We start from the raw sequence: 23,483 nt of genomic DNA on the forward strand, positions 1-23,483 counted from the left end.
TTAGTAAATCTAAACCGAGGCCAACTCCATGACATGTAACTGTTTCATTTAGATTAGTTCTAACTTTCAGTTGATTTAAACTATTTTTATTATATTTTGTGTGGTTTCTACATGTGTTTTAACCGTGTAACATTGTTTTCTATGATGCATGCCATTGCCCATCTTGACCAGGTCTCCTTTGAAAAAGAGTTTTTTTTTTAAATCTCATCTTCTCCTGGCTAAATAATGTAATTTAATTTTATTTTAATTTAGATTTTATCCTATTGTAATTTATATCAAAATAAACCATCTTCCAGATATTTTACGTGTGCATAAAACCACAATAATGAGCAACTTTACTGGAAAAAAATATTACCTAAATTTTCCACCTCTCTCTGGCTTTTTTCTCATTGCTTGAATAGACACACTGATTATAATCTGAGAAATACTGATTATAATCTGTCAAACATCAGGATTGCGACCAAGCGCTGGTCCAGTGATCAAGTAGGACAGAAGATTTTTAATGTTGATTTATTTCTCTACGCAGATGAACCGGTAGTTAAAAAAAAAAAAAAAAAAAAAAACGGGGATAAATTAGGACTACACCCTCACCTCTGAACACAACCGCGCTCCAGGCTTTATCACACACCCACAGAGACGTGTGTGCGTTTTCTTCACGCCTCATTGTCAGGTCTATCACTTGAGGCGGAGGAGAGGCACACGCAACTTTTGCTCAGAGCGGCGCGTCGCGGGAGCGGCTGGACGCGGATTCAGCAGACTGTTCTGGCTGATGGAGCGACTGCGTGTCTCCTGTGGTTAAAATCTCCTGTAAAACGGGATTTCGGCGCATTTGGACACAAAAAAATTGAGAGGAGCCCTAAAACCTTATCCAACGTTTACGGGTAGGTGTCTAAATATTATAAATGTCTCATAATTAGCTGTTAAATGACTCATTGGGAACATTTGTTGCCCTGAATCCTCAAAGTAAACATTTAAACTAGTTAAAATCCATAATCCAAATGACTATTTAGATTTTTGCATTATCTCCTGATTGGCTCCTATTTGAAGCTTTTATGATTTGATTATTTGTTTAGCTTTGGAATCATATGTCTCTTATTTCCCCTCTCATTGCCTTGGGTCAGCAGACATGGTTGGAAGCTGGGTCGTTGATGATTTTCCCTCTGATCTCATATGCATGCTGTGGGATTTAATTGACCACTCCAGTGGCTTGTTGAATCTGATATAATCCTACATTTTTGCTTGAATATGACCCTTCAAATTAGAGCTGAAATATAAATTAAAACAACACATGACCTATACTATGGTTATTATTTTTGACTCTTTTTTCCCCTTATTGCTTTAAATCCTAATCCTGAGATGGTAACTTTCTGTTCCAGGTGAAAATGTAACTCAGCTTCCATCGAAGAGTCAAGCTGTTAACCCTTTCATCAGCAATCAAATTATTTAAAGAAAATCACACGTGCAAATCATCATTTTTCCTTACATGATAACCAAAGATGGGTTGTTTTGTTTATTTTTAAAATACGTAGTGTGTGCTCCGACATGGTGAAGTCAAATGTCAGCCGGATCATAGCAGCCGCTGCAGAGATGCAGGACAGTCACTCCGATGACAAGCTGGATCGGTACATGGACAGCTATGACATGGACTATAGCGTCCCCCCTGATGAGATCCCAGACACAACACAGGGACAGGCCTTCTTTGTGGCCACCATCGTCATCGGCATTGTCCTCGTGTGCATCATGCTCGTTTGTGGCTTGGGAAACTTCATATTCATCGCCACGCTGACACGTTACAAAAAGCTACGCAACCTCACCAACCTTCTCATTGCTAATCTGGCCATCTCAGACTTTATCGTGGCGGTGGTGTGCTGCCCGTTCCTGGTGGACTACTATGTGGTGAAACAGCTTTCCTGGGACCATGGATTGGTGCTGTGCGCCTCTGTGAACTATCTCCGGACGGTGTCGCTCTACGTGTCCACAAATGCTCTGCTTGCCATTGCAGTTGACAGGTATGTCGACGTTTAAAAAATAATGTTTTTACGTGTTTGTAAGAGTGTTCGATGTGCCGCAGCTTCTTTGAGTTTTTCCTCATCATAGTCATCACTGAGAGCCGAATCAATAAATCTTTGCTTTTTTCTTTTAACGCCTTCTCATTAGAACCACAGAGAAAAGCTTCTAGCCACACGGTTGTACCAGAAAATAGCAAAGCAGCAAACAACAGGAAGCATTTGTGCATTTCTGTTTAAAGTGGAAATGAGGAAACTTTGTTCAATCAAAACATGAACATGTTTATTAGCCGTTCTGTATCCTGATATGAGACACAATTCAAAGCTTTTTCATTTTCATCATTTTTACTGACGAGTTGTGGCTCATGTCAGAAAGTAAAACTCATCGATTCAAAGATTTGATTTTTTATTTATTTTGTAATTTTAATAATTATGGGTTACAGATAATAAAAATCCAAAATTCAGTGTCTACAAAAATGGGAATATTGTGGAAAAAATGAAAGTTTTCCTTAGCCTCTAAATGGTCTCAGTCTGGGTCTGCAGGCTACCTAGTCACAGGGAAGACTGCTGACTGGACAAATGTCCAGAAGACAGTCATTGACACTCTTCACAAAGAGTGGAAGCCACTGAAGGTAATTTTGTGGCTAACTGAAGGTCAGAGGTATTTTCTGGTTATTAAAATGCTGAAAGGCAGTGTTTCTCAACCCTGGTCCTCAGGACCCACTGACCTGTACGCTTTCCATATCTCTACTTCAGCACACCTGATTTACATTGCCTCCTCAGGAGGACATCAAGTGCATTCATTTAAGTCAGGTGTGTGGTAGCAGGGAAACACTTGACAACTCAGGGAGAGATTAAAAAACATAGGAGGTGGAGTGATAAGTGCAAAGAATTTGTTAAATGGTGAAGAAAGGAAATATAGGTTGGTTATTGAGTATCTAAAACACAGTGGTTTGTTGAATAGAATTTAGTATTTTTTTTTAATACGCTCTTACTTTGACTCACACTCCAGCACAGTAGGTGGCGGAAATGCACCTAGAAGTTAGATGCCACCCGCCAATAAACAAGAAGAAGAAGAAGAAGAAGAAGAAGAAGAAGAAGGGAAACACTGGTGTTTGAAAAGGCTACATAGAAATCTTGCAGGCCAGTGGGCCTTGAGAACCAGAGTTGAGAAACACTGCTGTAATGCTAAATCAAGGAGTGTGGCAGGAAAAGGTGCAGCTACATGAAGAACAGCAGCCTTCAGAAGGCTGTCAAGCTAAATCTCTTCAAGACTTTGTGGGAGCATCACCAGGACTGAACTGAGGCTGGAGTCGGAGTATCAAGAGTTCCTTCATGCAGACACGGGCTACAAATGTAACATCTCTTGTGTCGAGCCACACCTGAACCAGAGACCAAGTCAAAGACATCTTGCCTTGGCTTAGGAGGAAAAGCACTGGACAGATGCTCAGTGGTCCGAAGTCCTCTTTTCTGATTAAAATAGAGCCTGCCGGCCATTTGGAACTAAAGGTCCCAGAGTCTGCAGAAAGGATGGCGAAGCCCAGAATCCATGCTGCTTGAATCCTACAGCAGAGGCGGACTGGCAATCTGTGAGTTCTGGAGAATCCCAGGGCACCTGTTTTTTATTTCGAGCGCACCAAGCAAAACTCAAGCTTGATGCAGCAAATCTTTCCAAAAGATCAGATTGGCTCATTTTTGATCATGGTGTGCTCTGTTGTGAGTTCACACACACCATAGATACTTCACATGACTCCCCACCAGCTCAAAAGTAGCCAGTTCATGTTGGAAAAAGAGATACTTCACTAGTCTGAGTTTAACACACACACACACACACACACACACACACACACACACACACACACACACACACACACACACACACACACCTTTCTGCTTCTTTTTTCAATTCTTCACACAAACTGGGGAAAGAGAGTGTTTTATTTTTAGGACTTAAGTTCGAGATATCAAAGCAAAACCGCTAAGAGCTTTATCTGTTGTCAAAAATTATATGTTTTTCCACTTTGTGCCAAACCTCCTGGCAATTAGTTCTAGAAAAGAAAGTCTCACCTGAGGGTTTAGGCTTGGTGCACACCAGTGTGTTCAGTTTTGTGAAGCACACACTGTTTTAATCACAGATTGTGCACATTAGCAGTGAACAATGAGACTCTTATTTATATTATGCACACCCACTGGCCACTTTATTGCGTATACCTCGCTAGTTGGTTGGACCCCCTTTTGCCTTCAGAACTGCCTTAATCCTTCGTGGCATAGATTTAACAAGGTACTGAAAACATTCCTCAGAGATTTTGGTCCATACTGACATGATAGCTTCACGTAGTTGCTGCAGATTTGTCGGCTACACATCCATGATGCAAATCTCCCATCCTAACACATCTCAAATGTGCTCTATTGGATTAAGATCAGAATCAGAATCAGAAGTTTTTATTGCCATATTTGTGCCAAGTCACAACATTAGGAAATTGCTGCGGTATTTTGGTGCAGAAGGTAAGATAGAGAAAAAAATAATAATTAAGAGATAAGCAAATATAGGAAGTAGTAAAACACATGATAAAATTATTAATGTAAAAAGTGGCAAGAATTAGAGAAGCAGCTATCTACTCCGTGTAGGTATTAATCTGAGTATTTGTTGAATGGTTCAAGCACAGCATCGGGTCACGTGACTGGGACCAATCAACTTGAGTGGGCTGCCCTAGGATTTTCATTCAAAAGTCCAACCGCAGAGGGGAAGAAACTGTTTTTGTGGCGAGAGGTTCTGGTCCGAATGGATCTGAGCCTTCTGCCAGATGGGAGCGAGTCGAAGAGACTGTGTCCAGGGTGACACGAGTCGGCTATTATCCGACCTGCACGCCTCAAAGTCCTAGAGGTGTACAGATCCTAAATGGAGGGGAGTTTGCAGCCAATGACCGTCTCTGCAGAGCGCAGGACACGCTGCAGCCTCTTCTTGTCCCTGGTGGTGGCTCCAGCATACCACACAGTGATGGAGGAGGTGAGGATGGACTCGATGATAGCGGTGTTGAACTGCCTCATTGACTGTGGTGATAGGTTAAATTTCTTCAGCTGCCTCAGGAATTACATCCTCTGCTGGGCCTTTTTTCTGATGGTGGTGATGGTGGGCTCCCATTTGAGGTCCTGGGTGATGGTGGTGCCCAGGAAGCGACATGAGTCCACCATCGTGATGGGAGTGTCAGACAGGTTTAAGGGGGGGATGATCTGGTGACCGTGGAGGCCATTTGAGTACAGTGAACTCATCGTCATGTTCAAGAAACCAGTCTGAGATGATTCAAGCTTTATGACATGGTGCATGAAGTAGCCATCAGTAGATGGGTCCATTGTGGTCATAAAGGGATTGACATGGTCAGCAACAATACTCAGGTAGGCTGTGGCGTTGTAACAATGATTAATTAGTACTAAAGGGCCCAAATTGTGCCAATTAATTGTCCCACACACCATTACACCACCACCAGCAGCCTGAGCCATTGATACAAGGCAGGATGGATCCATGCTGTCATGCTGTTGACACCAAATTATGACCCTACCATCCGAATGTCACAGCAGAAATCAAGACTCATTACACCAGGCAACATTTTTCCAGTTTTCTATTGTCCAATTTTGGTGAGCCTGTGTGAACTGTAGCCTCAATTTCCTGATCTCAGCTGACAGGAGTGGCACCCGGTGTGGTCTTCTGCTGCTGTAACCCATCTGCCTCAGGGTTCCACGTGTTGTGTGTTCAGAGATGCTCCTCTGCATAACTTGGTTGTAACGAGTGGTTATTTAAGTTACTGTTGCCTTTCTATCAGCTCGAACCATTCTGGCCTTTCTCCTCCGACCCCTGGCATCAACAAGGCGTTTTCACCCACAGCACTGCTGCTCACTCAATATTTTTCCTTTTTCGGACCATTCTCTGTAAACCCTAGAGATGGTTGTGTGTGATAATCTCAGAAGATCAGCAGTTTCTGGAGTACTCAGACCAGCCTGTCTGCCACCTGTCTGCCACCAACAACCATGCCACATTCACAGTCTCTTAAATCACCTCTCTTCCCCATATATATATGTATATGTATATATGTATATGTATATATGTGTATATATATATATATATATATATATATATATATATATATAAATATATATGTATATGTATATATGTGTATATATATATATATATGTATATATATATATATATATATATAGCGAGATATATATAAATACATATATCAGACGTCACGCTAAACAGTCACTCGACAGACAGGGTTAAAAAAATATGATCGGCCTTTTTCCCCATCACTATCATTTTTATGTTTATGTATTATGCATTTTTGAAATAGTAATTAATAAACATTCAATACCATTACAATTTCCTTTGATTTAATTTTAAATAAATATTTAGAGTGCCCAGGTAGCACATAAACAATGCAATTTAACGGTTTTCTTAAAGTAGAAATGTTTAACCTGTGGCCCGAGCTCTCTCCCTTCTGCTCTGCATAAACCTGAGCTGGTCACCTACTTGTGCATATCAAATGTCTATAGGGGAAAAGATGGAAAAGCTTTAGCCATGAGGTTCACTTTTGCCTCAGACGAACTTATTGCTGTTTTATGTTGTGGCTGAATCTGCGATCTGCTTCCACGCAGACTGGAATAATAACATATGCAGTAACATGAGTTGTGGTCAGGTTCATGAGGAGTCACTGGCGGGAGTGGACTCGAATTTCATACGTCATCCCAAAATAGAAGCTAATATCTTAATTTGGCCTTGAATGAAAAATGTTGTTATAAAACCTCTTAAAAGTTTTTATCACGGAGGAGGCAGCGCTCATTTCTGCCTTCAGTCTGACGGCGCAGCGCAACGTGCGCTTGTCGAATCAGTGTGTGTGTGTGTGTGTGTGTGTGTGTGTGTGTGTGTGTGTGTGTGCGTGTGCGTGTGCGTGTGTGAGGCACAGCTCCATGAGCCGCTCCAGTCACCGCGTCTCGTTATTGGCGCTATTTAAACTAATGTTGTAAAATTACTTCTGCCCAGCCCAGATGTGCTCACTTGTGCACCTGTGAGCCGTGGTTCCGCTGGAACGCGTCTGACCTCTGACAGACGCACTCTGAACTTCAGATCTTCAGCACGTTGTTAATAGCCTGACACGTTTAGAATGCTGTCCCACAGTCAGTGTGCTAATATAATAATACAATAATGCTAAAATGCTCAGATGGGAATCATTTCTTGATTTATTTTGTTACATCCACAATGTTCTGTGTGTGAGGTTTACAATGTCAGAACACCTGCATGAGACAGGGTGTTTATTATAATCTGCCAGAATGACTCGCCACCTTCAGATTTCTCCAACATCGTTAAAAATGATCAAATACGGAACATATCTTGCTATTGACAGCGTGCGTAGGTCAGAGTGCTGAAGTTCGGTGCATTATTAATATGAGGGGTACATGCGGAGGACACACACACACACACACACACACACACACACACACACACACACACACACACACACACACACACAAGCAAAATATACTTGTTTTCAATTGCATTTATTGGGCCCACTTACTTAAGCCCACCCACAAATGAGTTTCTGGCTACGCTAATGGTGACTTTTGACAGACTTCTCTGAGCTCTGCAGTAATTACACTTTTCACCTCGCGCACCTCCTAGCACCCCCTAGCGGCATGGAATCCCGGGTGTAGTGTATGGTGCCTATGTATGAATGTGATGTTATCAGAACTTCCGTATCTAGGAGAGCTGAGTTCTGGGTGTAAAAGAATTTGGTTTGCGCTAAGCTATGAAGTTGATTATTATCAAAAGGCATCAGATGCTGTCTGTGTGTCTACTTCACCCGTTCTCGGAGACCCTTGTGGTGGATCCGAAGGTCAGAGAGATCAGATGACCTCTGGCACAGAGGGCTGTAGATTTACCGTAGCACCGACTCTTCAGTCCAGAGATGTCTCGGGTCACGACAAATGGATGGAACCGCGCGTCTGGTGGACTCTTAAGGATTCTAAACAATATCAGCTTGTTCTGCAGGAACTGTTTGCTGTATCAGCTTCGCAGGAGCAAAAAGATTTTGACGACGTGTCTAAAGCTTTGATGGGTTAAAGAGGTTTTGCTTCAGATGGCCGGTCTGAAGCTTTCTCTAGAACTGATGCTGAACTGCTGAATCACCAGAGTGATCCAGTTTTAATGTTCTAATGTTATGATTTATGTGGCCAACCAGAGGTTGACAAGTTGAGGAATATTTCCGAGACAACTAAGAAACATGCCTTCCTTGATACCGATGCTCTGATCTGGGGTAAAGGACTGTCTATGTGTCACGCGTTTAACTTAACTTTACTTTGTCCTTGTGTGAGTGCAAATGGTGATGAGATTGTCATATAAACATGCTGAAACATATATCAGTCACTGTAATCATAACATAACATTCATTTCAAACTTCAATCACTCAAGCGCAGATTAATGAAAACATTTCATTATATTATAATTATTATAAGTAGCAACAAACAAACATTTATTCAATAACGATCTAGCTTATAAGTTTAAAAGTTCATATTTAATTTAAGAAATCATTCTTTGATTTAGCAACTAATCTGAGCTGCGAATGTTGCTTATTCAGAGGCATGAAGAATCCTGTAGGACGATGAGGGAAGCTAGGACCTTGAGGAGAGAACATCATTGTTGACAATTTGTTATCACGTGTTCAGAGCTGCAGAGAGGCTCTGAGCTCCAGATGATGGGATGAAGGCAGGCCGATTTAAAGGGAACACATGCAGTCTCGTGTCTCCATTTTGACCAGATGTTGAATGGTCAAACTATACCTAAAAACTGACCATTGCTGGATGTTACTAAAGGAAATTAATGTTAAGACATTTTCTAATTGTAATCACTTCACATTCAAAACAGCTCATGTGGTATGTCCTCACTTTATTAAGCAGAACCTGTCCTGATAGCTTTAAAGGAATCATTTGCTAAACTAAATCTGCATGCTGTTTCTAAAACATTCAAAAATAAACTCAAATGCTGCTCTACTGTAACAGGAATAACTTTTACTTAAATGGGTTCTGAACCTTCTTTAAAAATATCATCAAAAAATATGAAAAATGAGAACACAAATTTGCCATATTGCCATATTTACTGTTTGATAATATAAAAGTGTTGATATAGTAAACAATCCCAAAAATATCATTTGTTGTATCTTTTGGGTGCTATTTATTTATGTATTTATTTGTTTATGTATTTGTTTATCTGTTTATGTGTTCAGCAGAACAACCTTCATTTAAATGTGACATTTGTCCCCATAAAAGTTTCTTACTGAGAGTTTATTAGCAGTGCAATCTCTTTTATAGCATACAGATGTGACAGTACAAATTCAAATAAGAAAAAATGCAAATGTGCACTTTTTCAGGCTACAAATAAACATTTAAAAGGGCATGTAAAAGGTTTGATCTTTTTTTATTACAAGAAAAAGACTGGTGAATTATTAAACATAGCTGGTTCATTTTTATTCTCTGGTGCAGGTGTTGTTGGCCTAATTGAAGCAGGCATCACACCAATAACTTTTATAGAAAATCAGATGTTTACCCATCATAGAATACTGGATTTCAAACATTTCACTCTAGTGGCTAGTTTGTCTTCACAAAACATCAGACAGTCACATTTTACACCTTGCTGTTGAATGTTAAAGCCACAGATACAAGCTGCATATTTGCTATAAACCTAAGAGGTAAAATACAGGAAGAGCACTTACAGTAAATACAGCCTTCACACAGGTGGGAAAAAATCCTGAGTTACTTAGTCCTTTGCTTCTTTTGCTGAGTAAAAACCTTAAAGACCAGCTGAACTGAAAACCCATTTTTTTAACTTATTTTTTTAAATGGTCAGTCACTTAGTTTAACAAGCAGGTTGAATGTCAAACTAGTCTTCTACCCCTATTTCCTGCATTAGCTTCTGATAGATAATAGACGTAAAAACACTAAGTTCAGAAAATCTTGACAGATCTACGTCACACTCACCCATCTTGATTCACGTTGGGGAAGGCTGTTGTTGGTTTAGGGTCCGGGAAACAGCAGAGAATTGGCTTCCGACTAGTAGAGGCTAATTGTTAGCATTAGCAACTCCACAACATGGCAGAACTTCTCAGGCTTATGTTTTTTTTGTGGAGATAAAACATCAAAGTTGCAAAGCAGAATCAGTGGTTGAGTCGCATTGCTGTTAGCCAATCAGAGGTGAGACGTCCAAATATCAGGAAGTAAGACTCCAAAACCTGCCATGTGCTGCCATTTTCTCCTCCAGCTGACTTCCTCAAACGGGTGCACCATAGCTTATTTTTTCTTTTTTTTCTTTTTTTTTTTTGCCTGAGAACAACTTAAAAGGCATTCATTCCTACTAGAGGCTGCTGCAATTGTAATAAAACTATGAGTGAAGTTGACCTTTCAAATGTGTGGATTTGATTGTACACAACTTGCATCTGTCTCAAAGTATAGAAAGTAATTTTGATTAATTTTTATGGTAAATATAAATAAGAAACTATTAATGAGAAAATAAATTATAATGTGCAGACATAATAAATCAAAATATGAAAGAACGGGATATGCTGATGACATTCTGCATAAATTCTGCAGGGCACAGAAGTGTGATAAAACCATAGAGCTTCCAAATCTCAGACATCAGTGCTTTCAGAGCAAGAAGGCCTTCAAGCTTCTTCTTTCGGCTCTTGGAGAGTACAGACAATTTTTCCCTCCTCTCCTCCCTATCTTATCCCAAGGCTCTTTGTCTGTCTCTGGGTGTATGGCTGCTTGTGCATTTTTTCTGGAAACTGGAAACTGAAATTACTAAAATAGACCTGGTCAGCTGGTCACTTAACACGACTGACAGAATTTTTTCAACGATGAGAACGGGAGAAGGGGCTCCAGGGTGCCCCTCTGGGGCAGAGCCAGCTGGGCATATCATGGACTCCAGGAAAAAGTGGAACTTGATTTGTTTATCTCAGCTGTCTGTAGAGGATTCTGAAGACATCATGGTGTTGGTGTCAGGTTTCCTGCTTATTGGCCTAGGAGGCTACCTGGCTTACTGGAAAATTAACGAGCTGTCGAGGAATATTGGCGCTCTCCCCGAGCTCAGGGATGGATTACACCGCGCTGTGAATTCACAGACTCATATAATTGTCGAGATGAGTCGTAAGCTTGGAACTTTGGCTGAGATTCATGCGTTGGCACAAAAGATGGATGCCATCAAGGAGCGAGTGGACGAATCAGTATGGATTGGGATAGATTTACGCCATTATTGGGATTTTGAAAGGTTGAGGACCAATGGAACTTTAAGACAGAGAGGAAATTATCTCTGTCCGGCCCCAAAACAATTTCTAATCTGATTCTGGTGCCCTTGAGCCTGTGAGGCTGCAACGAATACTCCCCCCTCAGAAGAAATGTGGAATGCTGCCGTCGCTATGACAGCTCTGTCTCCCTATCCCAGCCTGGGCGGGACTGCGGGCTGTGAAGGCTGCCGAATCGTTCCAGGAGTCACTGTGCCCTCCAAACCCATCAATCTCCTTCCACTGTCCTGACTGAGGTGACGTGTGCTGCTTATTGTGGCTGCATGCACTGACGTGTGAAGAGTCCCAAACCCACCACCCCACCTAGTGAACACTTATGTTGTGTAATGTCTGAAGTTTGTTGGATTTCTGTCTGAGGTGTTTTTTGCATAGCAAAGCTGCCCTCCCTGTGGAGGGTAACTCTGAAGTGCCTTTTTTTCCCTCCACCTGAACCAATCCTCATCTAACCCCTCTGATCTCTATTAAGGTAGCGCGACTCAGGGTTGCGAATGACCACAGTCACCAATTCTTGTCATGAGTCTTTGTCTATGTATGTCTGATCTCTGAATTGTGTGTACTGAAACTCTAATTTCCCTCTGGGATTAATAAAGTATTTTTGAATTTAATTTAATTGAAATGTGAAAGTGCACAGCTGCAATCACGGAGCACATGACTAGTTAAGGAGTGGATGTTTAGAAGGTCTTTCATCATGTGGCATTTCTGACATGCCTGAAAGTAAAAAGCATATCTGCTAAAAAATAAAGTAGGGTACACTTAATTTAAATGCATGAATCTCTAACCTCTGCTGTTTTTTAGTCTGTTAAATTTAATCAATGCATTTTCTTTTACTTCTGTGACAAAGAAAACGAATCTGCTACATTTGAAATGTTACAAGAAAAATCTTTGACTAAATGAGGCTGCATGTATAGTAATCACAATCAGCACAGATGTAGATTACTATAGGAAAAATATTGACGAAAGGCCGTAGTAGAACTTCATGTTAATATCTGACTAATAGCTTCAAGTGTTTTTATATTTAAAGTAAAAAAAAATACTTGTGTGTGTCCATAAGTGGCAGACTCAGTGAATTGTTAACATGATCAAAAATGTGTCCTAGTTTAACTGATAAACCACCAAGGTGGTAAAAAGGCTCCTCTGCAGCAATGCCCCAAGGGTGGATGAGATTTGACCAGAGTTCCTCAAGACTCTGGATGTTGTGGGGCTGTGTTGGTTGATGTGGCTCTGCAATATTGCTTGGACACATCAACATATATACTGGAAAATTTGTTTCCATAGGCTCCAATAATAAGTTTTTAAGCCAAAATGAGAGGTGGCCACCACCGCCATGTTGGCCCTGTCACAGGTTCCGTCAAGCCCAGACAATTCCACAAAAGGGAAAAGAGGTGGAGCTAAGGGTGGGGCTGTAAGGCTGGGATCAAATGACGACACCCGTCGAACTGAAGCGATGTAGCTACAAGCAAACCCAAAGCTAACACGGAGTTGGGAGCTAAGCTACTGGAGGTATAGCTACGTAGCTATAGTACATCCGGAGTTAACTGTGCACAACACCGGAGATTCTGAGTCAGAGATACGCCAGGCTGACCACTGGGTAAAACCGGGTGGAACACAGAGGTCTCCAGAGAGCTCCACAAGCCGGCAGCCAAGCAGCAGACAGGCACCGCTGCGATCAGAGATGCGTTGAGCTGCCGCTGGGGAGAACCGGGTGGAAAACATTGGTTTCCATCTGAGAGCTCCACAAGCCAGCAGCCCGCGCAGCAGACAGGTGCCGCTGCAATCAGAGATGTGCCAAGCTGCAGCTGAAGGGAGGGAGACCATACTGATAGTCGGAGTCCAGCTCCTACAACATGTTATATTTCAACCCATTTTCAAAAATGCAGCATGCTTTGGGTTTAACCATATTAAATTTAAATTTCATGGTTAAACAGTACATGTTAAAATCTAAGCTCAGCTACTGCAAGAGCGGCAGTGACCTAAAATACATAAATATAATTTTACTTACAGAAAAAAATTAAGTGGAGACCCCTTGGACGCTCTATTAGTGCAATTAATACCACAGCAAGTCATTTTGTCCAACAACTGCACAAATAATATCCAAAAAGAGTACACAAATGGCACAACTAATGATCTAAGTTGAGAGACCAAAAATCGCAGAAGAGTTTTCAGGCGAGGCCAAGGCTCAGGCTGAGGCCTTTCCACAGAGCTAGCTCTGCGGTCATGTGGGTTTGGTGCTCTTTCATTATTCAGAATTTTAGGCATTTAATACACACAAAAAATAAATCACCCCCTTAAGAGTTGTCATGAGTATAAACTAGATCAATTAAACCTAAAACATGTTTTGGAACCAGGCTGTAAACATGTTTATTTCTGCTGTGAAATAGGTATTTTTAACATGGGAGTTGATGACGATTTGCTCGCTTCTGGCACCAGCCCCCAGTGGATGAGGGTGGAATTGCAATTTATTTCACTTCCGTGTTGGTTTCACTTTCAGGCCCAAATTTTGGGGGCTTGCTTGGACATCAGGGGCAGACTGGGGTGGTGGTCCCCCTATTAAAAAGGGGGGCCACAGGGTATGCATGATATTTATACCACACAAAAATAGCATGAGGTGATTAGTAAAAAGTGTGAAATGATGTGCTATTGCTTGCATCCAGACTGCTGTGTCTGTCCTTGTGCTGCTGAAGCTCAGAGAGAGAGAGATAGGGAGAGAGAGAGGGAGAGAGAGAGAGGGAGAGAGAGAGAGAGGGAGAGAGAGGGAGAGAGAGAGAGAGCGAGAGAAACACACGCTGTTTGTGTGTTTGTACGCACTCGTTCTTGAGAGAGAGAGAGAGAGAGAGAGAGAGAGAGAGAGAGAGAGAGAGAGAGAGAGAGAGAGAGAGAGAGAGAGAGAGAGAGAGAGAGAGAGAGAGAGAGAGAGAGAGAGAGAGAGAGAGAGAGAGAGAGAGAGAGAGAGAGAGAGAGAGAGAGAGAGAGAGAGAGAGAGAGAGAGAGAGAGAGAGAGAGAGAGAGAGAGAGAGAGAGAGAGAGAGAGAGAGAGAGAGAGAGAGAGAGAGAGAGAGAGAAAAATACGCTGTTTGTGTGTTTATATGCACTCGTTCCTTAGATAGACCGCTTCAGTCAGAGGCTTGTTTCATCTTCAGTAACCAGTATGATAATGAATTGTGCATGCGGAAAGCCCTTGCTGGCTAATTCTACCTACCAATCGGAGGCTTTCCCTAATGGTAGGTGTGAAATGGAGCCGGCGATTCAGTCGGCAGTGGGTGTGTTGGACCAGTTCAGCCCTTGGGAAGAGGGCTGGAAAAACAACCGATTGTGCGTGGGGAAATTCAAGGCTACCCAGGTGGGAACACTTAATACCTAGTCCAGGCGGAGTCGAGCCGATGGTAGTGTGGAAGCCCTATAAGTATCTTGTTTACGAATTAGCGAAAGATGGAGCAGAAGATCGATCTGTTGTGGTGAAGAGAGAGTTAAGCCAGAATGTGAAGCTCTTAATTTACTTGTCGATCAAGATTCTAACCCTAATCCATGATAAAGAGCGAAAGAATGACATTGTGGATACAAGCAGCCAGAATGAGTTTTCTCGGCAGGTTGTCTGGGCTTTCCAACGGCACTGCTTAGCATTACTCAGATAAGTGTGGTTCAGTTTGACAGGATATTCCAAAAGCACAGTTTGGTATTTCCCCCCAACTTTACCCCAACCTATCAGTACCTACTATTGTTGAGCTTTCTGCCGGCAGTCGACAGACACCTTCAGGAATGGCTTGTGAAAAAAAATGTAAGGAGAGCAGCTTCAATTGTGTTATGTTCAAACTAAAATAAAGTCTATGACAGCACTGAGACCACCCCCATACCTCATTTTTACCACCATTTCATTGTCTTTTGTGAAAAGGACGATTGGGCCACATTACCGACAATTCACCAAAAAGAGCCGGCTCCCAAGTGGCTCCTCAGATTTTCTGTTGCGTAGAGTACATTTATAACCAAAATAATGCTAAACTATATGTAAAATGATTTACTAATGTAAAAAAATGCTATATATCAAATATTTATCATTTCTATGGATTTAGTTACTGAACACTTTAAGAAATCTCCAATTTCCGACTGCTGGCGCTCATTTTCTCACCGTCGCACTCTCCTCTCTCTCGCTCGCCTTTTTCCTCCTCCTCATTCCCTCTCATCTCCCTCCACCCGCATGTGCTTTGCTGTGTGTCTGAGTCTGATCCTCCCTCTTCCTCGCCCCTACTGCTCTGTGTGGACAGTCTGGACACACAGTTACACATGTTGAAAGCCTGTAGCTTTCACCAAAGCAAGAGGGGAGGGGGGAGGGGACGGCTCCCAATGACGAGCCGGCTCCTGTCGTTCACTTCAAAGAGCCGGCTCTCAGAGCCGGTTCGTTTGCGACCGACACAGCACTACTGCTCACACGTGGTCGGGTATCTCCCTAAACGAAGATATTTTTCTACGATTTGGCCTGTCATCTACACAAAAACGCATATTTACGCAACAAAAACAAATCTTTTTAAAAACTTTGGCCAAAGTAAAGATTTGTGTTGTTAATCTGTTTTAAGCATTTCTGTGTGGACAGAAATAACCAAACTTTTAGGTTTCGCAACATCCCTGTCTGCGACAAGTGCCATGTGTGCTTACACTACAAAATGGATGCCTTCAGAGCTGGGCTCGTGTTATCAAATTCCATTTAACTAGTGTTTAAACTAGTTTTAAAACTACATTTAAGAGAAATTCAACCTCCTTATTGGTCCACACAAATAAGCTAGGCATGTCTCCTTAGTCCTCTCTTGTACTGTCACCCAAGACTGCTCTCCAATCCACACCAGTAACACCATTATAAAGTTTGCTGATGACATCACCATCATGGGACTGATCGACGATAACAATTAATCAGCATACAGAGAGGAGGTTCAGCAGCTGAAGCAGTGGAGTGACGACAACAACCTGCAGCTGAACACGGCCAAGACCAAGGAGATGGTATTCGACTTCAGAAGAACAAAGCAAACTAAGCACTCTGCCCTCTACATTGATGGGGAGGAGGTAGAAAGGGTAAAAAGCTTCAAGTTCCTTGGAGCCCACATCTTGTCGACCTTACCTGGTCCACAAACATCTCCCACCAGGCAGGGAAAGCACAACAAAGGCTGTACTTCCTCATGAAACTGCGTCAGGCCCAATTACCCCAGAGACTGCTAGTTAACTTCTACCGCTCCACCATCGAGAGCCTTCTGAGTTACTGCTGCACACTGGTTAAACTGCTGCAGCGCAGAGGACGAGAGGAAGCTGCAGCGGGTGGTAAAGGCTGCAGAGTGAGCGATTGGCACCTCACTAACCCCTCTCAGAGACATCTGGCAGACTTCAGCAGAAGGCCAGCGTCATCATCAAAGACCCCTTGCACCCTGGACACTCACTTTTCTGCCTCCTGCCCTCTGGTAAACGCTACAGGTCAGTCAGGACAAAAACAAACAGACTCAATAGGAGCTTTTACCCACAGGCTGTTAAACATGCCCTACCTCCACCCTGATTAAAAGGTAACTGCTCCACCGACACTCATGGATATGGACACTGCATCTTATTTATATTTATAAATGGGGCTACATGGTGGCGCAGTGGTTAGCACTGTAGCCTCGCAACACGAAGGTCGCAGGTTCAAAACTCGGCTGCGGCCTTTCTGCGTGGAGTTGCGTGTTCTCCCCATGCATGCGTGGGTTTTCTCCGGGTACTCCGGTTTCCCCCACAGATCACAACATGCCCTATAGGTAAAAATATATATATATATAAATATATTGTAAGTCGCTTTGGGTAAAAGCGTCTGCTAAGCACATAAACATAATTTGTATTTCTATTTATAATACAATGCAACCGACATTCCTACCTCTTAAACTGAATTTATTACAAACTTATTAATTATAGCTTCAGCAACACCCCTCACCCCCACTCAATGTGCAATACACAGCTTCCTTGTGCAAACATATCTCTTTCTTAGTAAATACTTGTAACTTTATCTTTGCTATTGTGTACTGTACTAACTGACTTTCATTGATCCTGCAACAGTGACAATAAAGATCTATTCTATTCTATTCTATTTTATTCTATTGTATTCTAGGCTTCATGTTTCATGTTTTTTTGAAGTTGAGTAGGAAGACGAAATGAATAGGATTCGGGGAACTACTGCCACCTACGGGTCCGGCATGCCTGAGAATGTGCTTAACAAGGCACTTATGCGGTTATGTGCAGATGGAGTTTTTTCTAAAAAAAAAGTGGTGGTGTGGACACTATTTCTTGGAGGGCTGACATTAATAAAAAACAGCTATGTGTGGGCAAGGCCTATGTCTCCTCCCTTTCCAACTGGCTCATGGTATTGGAAGAACAAAATAATGAAGGCAAGTCAATGAAGCTAAAAGAGCTGTCTCTCAATCCGCTTGTCTAACTCGCTTTGTCTCACGCCCTGGATCCAACGAGGGAAACCCTGCATGTGTTATACTTCAATTTAAATGGAAAAATAATGGTGTGTCACATATTTTGAGATTAATTAGATTGTAAAACTTTGTAATTAGCATGACTACAAATCAGACTTCAGCATGTCATCACCACATAATCTCCTCTCCCCTAGCGTAGCTGCTACTTACCACATGGCAAGATTTATGGTGGTTCCTTCTTCCTGAAAGAAGGATTTGAAGTTCACTGAACTTATTGCTTTTCTCTGTGTCTGGTTCGATTATGTCAAATTAGTGATGCACATTTGTAGTCCTGGCGCAGTAGTGGCATTAAAATGCTTCACGGACATCATATGTGAAATCCATGGCACAAAACTAGCGGAATTAGAAAATTACGCTTTTAGCCTCATTGACTTGTATTCATTTTTTCTTTTTCCCGGGACCCATGGTCCAGAAGTAGATGGGTGTGACTTAAGCTCCCCATAATGAATTTTAAAGAAGCATTTAGATACTAAGAACGTGCTTATTTTCGAACGGGGGGAAACGCTATTTTAGGTTTTGTGTGAAAATAAGTCCAGGACTACACATGCGCTTCACAAAAGTGATGTAATTGATCCAGACACGGAGAAAAACTGAGGGAAAATGGCTGTAAGTTCAGTGAACTTCAAATCCTTCCTTCAGAAGGAAAAAAAAAACCACCATAAATCTGGCCATTTGGTGAGTAGCAGCTATGCTAGGGGAGATGAGATTATGTGGTGATGTCACATATGCGAAGTGTCAATATCAAATTTGTAGTCATGCTAATTACAAACTTTTACAAACTGATCATTCTCAAAGGAAGTTACAGGCATGGTTGAAACACCCATCATTACTTTTCATTTAAATTGCAGTACAACAAATATGCGATACAGGGACTAAGGCAAAACAAATTAGACAACAGCTCTTTTAGTCCCGTTGACTTGTATTCATTTTTTCCTTCTTCTGGGGACCCATGAGCCAACCGGAAAGGGAGGAGACTTAGGCTCCCTATTCGTAGCATTGTTTTGTAAAAGGCATGAGATTTTTTTTATTTTTTATTTGGTGTAGCCTGGTTTCTATTAGTTTAAGCCCAGTTTACCTGTGGGAAGCAGTATTATAAAGCAAATGTACCTGAAGCACGCGCGCGCGCACACTCACACACACACACACAAACACACACACACACACACGTGTGCACAGTGCACTGAAAATGCTAATAAAATAGTTCTGGGTTTGAGGTTTTTTAATAAGGATTGTTGTTAGATGTACTTAAATTGAACAGCAAAGCTGAATAATTGCTGCTAAGCCCGACAGTCATTATTTTAAATGTACAAGAACAAGAACAAGAACAAGCCTACAGTGTTCTGCTTGATGAGAAGAATCCACAGCCCTGCTGTCATGCATTTGGGTGATAATTGATATTCTTTGTACTCGAACTCCAATTGTGGCACACACAACCCATAAATAAAGGCTTAATATATTAATGCACGGCACTGCGCACATTCTGCTGCAGAAGACAAAGAACTCAAATTAAATGGTGAAAAAAGCTTTTGAAGATTTGTGAAACTCTCATTTGAAGCACTGCTTATTAATCAGTTATTGGATGGAAGTGCAGGCTGGCTTGCACCTGTTGTATAAAATAGTGTTTAGACTGGTAATATTTAGACATCTATTTTCAGTTGTAACCATAAAAAAATCCTAATCCTTCTCCCTGCAATGCAGCCTTTACATCAATTAAAATTACGTCTTAGAGAAAACCAGCATACTAGAACCAACATGTTGCTACTATAATGACTAATTAGCTCCAATCTGGCCCACTGACTGAATACAAACATAACAGTTTTTAACTGTTCTCATAGATTTGGCTACTTATAGATTTGGCTACTTCCTTTCAGAATATTGTTTAAATTTCACATGAAACTATCATCTTATATGGTCCAGATCGATTAGCATTCCGTACTGTCATCAAAAGCCTTACATTTTCAGTCATATACAGGTCTACTGCCCTCAGGTGGAAGATTTACATGTAGAAAGGGTTATTTTGGCAGTTTAACTGTTATGTTATACAATTCTCTGTCTCTGTCTGTCTAGGTACATGGCCATCGTCCATCCTCTGCAACCTCGTATGAAGTACCAAACAGCCTACTGCCTAATAACAGGAGTCTGGATTGTTCCCATTCTGATATCCATACCATCTGCATACTTTGCCTCTGAGACCATGTACCCTCATGTCGACAACATCACGAACACTCACAAAGTCTTCTGTGCTCAGATATGGCCCGTTGACCAGCAGGCCTTCTATCGGTCCTACTTCCTGTTTGTTTTTGCAATCGAGTTTGTTGGACCTGTGATCGTCATGGCAATGTGTTACGCTCGCATTTCTCGTGAACTGTGGTTCAAAAATGTACCCGGTTTTCAGACAGAGCAAATAAGGAAAAGGCTGCGATGTCGCCGCAAGACGGTAATGGTTCTGATTGGAATTTTAACAGCGTACATTCTGTGTTGGGCGCCATACTACGGCTTCACTATTCTGCGAGACTTCCATCCAACTCTCATCTCCCGCCAGAGAAACTCGTTGGTGGCTTTCTACATCATTGAGTGCGCTGCCATGAGCAACAGCATGATCAATACCTTCTGTTTTGTCAGTGTCAAGAATAACACTGTTAAGTACCTGAAGAAGATCGTACTGCTGCACTGGAGGTCATCATATGTACCTAGCAAGAATGCAGATGAAATAGATGTAAGAACATCCTCCATGCCAGTCACAGAGGAAATTGAATGCATTCACCTGAGGTGAGGACAATAAACTGTTGACATTAAAGCATTGATTTAATTATTTGGAGTTTTTTTCCCCTCGCATTCCAGAATAAATTCAGTCCTTGTGAAGTACAAGTAAATTAAACTCTCTGGATAGGACGAGCTTAGGAAGTAGACCAGTAGACCAGGTGGTGTAATCCCAGTTTCCTCATTCCACACATGCAAACTCTGCCAGTAAACTTCACGTTACCTCAAGTTTGTTCACCAGGGTCAATGTGACTTCATGTATATAAAACAGAAACTAAAAAACTGTATTAGAGACTCTACAGACAACAAGCGCTGAATGAATGGACGATTGTAATATAAAATCAGCGTCTGACCTTAAACTGGAGAAGGAGTTCCATCCATCCATTTTCAGCCGCTTATCCAGAGTCGGGTCGCAGGGGCAGTAGCCTAAGGCGAGAGTCCCAGACTTCCCTCTCCCCAACCACTTGGACCACCTCCTCCGGGGGAATCCCAAGGCGTTCCCATGCCACGTGCGAGACATAGTCCTTCTAGCGTGTCCTGGGCCTCCCTTTAGGCCTCTTCCTGGTTGGACGTGCCCGGAAAACCTCACCAGGGAGGTGTCCAGAATGAATCCTGACCAGATGCCAGAGCCACCTCAACTGACTCCTCTCGATGTGGAGGAGCAGCGGGTCTACTCCGAGCCCCTCCCAGATGACCGAGCTTCTCACCCTATCTCTAAGGGAGAGCCCAGCCCCTCTGCAGAGAAAACTAATTTTTCATTGGAGGAGTTACCTTAGAAAATGATGTTGTCTCAGCAGATTGTAACTACTGTGCCATTCTTACAGATGTTACTGTATATTGTTCAGTTTTGTTGTCTGTAACATAGAACTCTTGTTATTGATAACAGCATATGGTCCTATGGCTATAACTAGTATTTGCTTGAATCAACTTAGTTCAAAGTTGATATTTTAACAAAAAACAACAAAAAAACTGGTTATCTAAAAAAGCTGTGTTCTGTTGTTCTTTGAAAGTATTACAAGTAAAATACATTTATTGATAATTTGTCCTTGAATAAAGTCAAATAAAATAATGAAAAAAAGCAGTGTGTTGCATTTCATTTTAGAGAAATGAGCAGGAAACTCCTTAACTGATTTGTGTTGAAACAATTAAGCAAAAAGAGTAAATGCAAACAGGACATGTCAGATAGATTTTTTCTAATGTGACCGTGATCCGAACTCAGTCTGATGCAACAAACATGTTCGTTGAGAGTTTGAGCCAAAAAGCTGTCCAAAGTCAGGATTACGCTGCATTCTGAAATGCTAAACAGACTTCAGGAACTACTGATCTCCCATTTAGCTAAAAATGAAATGACGGATGATTAAATGTATTGCTTCACTAAAATTATAAACATATGTTTCATGTTATACCATCACGCGTGCCTTCAGCTTTTGGCTGTGACATCAAAACATAAAGCAGGACCCACATCAAGCTTTTTGTATTAATCTTTTTTTTCTTTTTAAATGCTCATTTGTTTGTTTTGGGGTGTAAGATAACCTGCTTGTTGTCTTTCTTCAAAGATGTTTTAGAATCACTCTTAGTCCTACCCCCCTCCTGGGACCAGGTTGTCATGGGAGAGAGGCTGGTGGAAAACTCTGAACAACCTCAGGATCACAGGGGTGTGCAAACCCCTCCATCACGGTAAGATAGTGATTCATCAAAGGAGAGTTGCTTTTAACATACATACACACAAAGAAAATGAAAAGTGTGTTTGTTTTTTTTGCCTTAGACATTTTATGAGGTTCTTTTTCTTCCTCTGGTTCTAAAACATCCGTGTTTTCAGAAGTTTCAGACTTCAGAAGCTACCTCTGTTATTGCTTGACAAACGTCACTTTGTTCTGAAATGATGGGATTTTGGTCGGCTTCAGAATTTGATGAAGTTTGTGAAGCTGCAACTTAAATTTGGATTGTTTCATAGATAGACATTTGTTCAGAAGAAGGGTCTGTTTATTCAGGAATCGTTCCCTGAACCAGTTCAACAATGAAGGCCTTAGTGGTTTTCTTTTCTTCTTGTTCCCGGATTATTTGAGCAGATTTGACCATTTTATAGGTCACATCTGTTAAAAGAATGGTAAATCTATTTTCAGTGTCAAATTCAGAAATCAGTTCAGAAAATGAGAAGTTAGACAGAGTTTCAACATCTGAGTGACTTTTAGCTCTAGTAAATGTATTTATTTATAAGTAAATTTTATTTATATAGCACTTATCACAGACATAGAATCACAAAGTGCTTCACATAGATCAAAGCAAAATAAAACAAAGTCATAAAATCTTAATGATCTCAAAACAGAAATAGATCAACATCAGAAAAAATAAAGTCATAAAATTATTAAATATCATAAAACAAATAAAAGATTATTACAAATTTGAGTTAAAAATTACAAAACAAAATATGTCAAAGCAGCTAAAAGGGTCTTTAGCTGTTTTTTAAAAGTGTCCAGACTGTCAGTGCTGCGTAAGGATAAAGGAAGACTTTTATATCTGGTCTTTGGAACTTTTAAACGGCAGCAGAATGCCACTGTTTCATACCAAGGTCAAGGTCACATTTATTTCTAAAGCACACTTATTGTTGCTTCCACAACCCAAAGTGCTGTATAACACAGAAGATAAAATCGCAAGAAAGTATAACTAAAAACCATAAAACCATAAAAATCAACAAGTTAGGATAAAAACAGCATTACTGTTTCAAACCAGCAGCGAGGCAACAATTACCGCCCAAAAGATAGGATCGGGTTCTATTTTTGCCACGAGCCGCTTCTGGGATGCGTCAATTTCCACAGTTAACATAGGACTAGACAGGAAATGACACACTGTTTCAGTGTCAAATCCCCAGTAATTTTCTAAATCAAAGAACTGCA

The 23,483-nt window shown here is 41.3% G+C and overlaps 1 protein-coding gene across 2 annotated transcripts; it reads left to right on the forward strand.

Annotated features, from left to right (window-relative positions):
* Window positions 1-590: 590 nt before the first annotated feature.
* Window positions 591-21,661, forward strand: prokr1b (prokineticin receptor 1b). 2 transcript variants are annotated; one of them, XM_015944904.3, is made up of 3 exons: window positions 591-881; window positions 1,377-2,009; window positions 19,897-21,661. In XM_015944904.3, exons 2-3 carry the CDS (start codon window positions 1,543-1,545, stop codon window positions 20,600-20,602), a joined length of 1,173 nt encoding a protein of 390 aa, XP_015800390.1. In that variant the 5' UTR covers window positions 591-881; window positions 1,377-1,542; the 3' UTR covers window positions 20,603-21,661. The 2 variants fall into 2 exon arrangements, with proteins under 2 accessions (XP_015800390.1, XP_054606327.1); XM_054750352.2 differs by having other exon boundaries at window positions 1,530-2,009.
* Window positions 21,662-23,483: the final 1,822 nt, after the last annotated feature.

The sequence above is a fragment of the Nothobranchius furzeri genome, chromosome 12 (genome assembly GCF_043380555.1).
Source record: "Nothobranchius furzeri strain GRZ-AD chromosome 12, NfurGRZ-RIMD1, whole genome shotgun sequence".
NCBI lineage: Eukaryota > Metazoa > Chordata > Actinopteri > Cyprinodontiformes > Nothobranchiidae > Nothobranchius > Nothobranchius furzeri.

Coding starts and splice junctions, on each gene's coding strand:
- prokr1b (XM_015944904.3), top strand. CDS start 1,543: ATGGTGAAGTCAAATGTCAGCCGGATCATAGCAGCCGCTGCAGAGATG. Junction 2,010..19,896: donor CTTGCCATTGCAGTTGACAG/GTATGTCGACGT, acceptor CTGTCTGTCTAG/GTACATGGCCATCGTCCATC.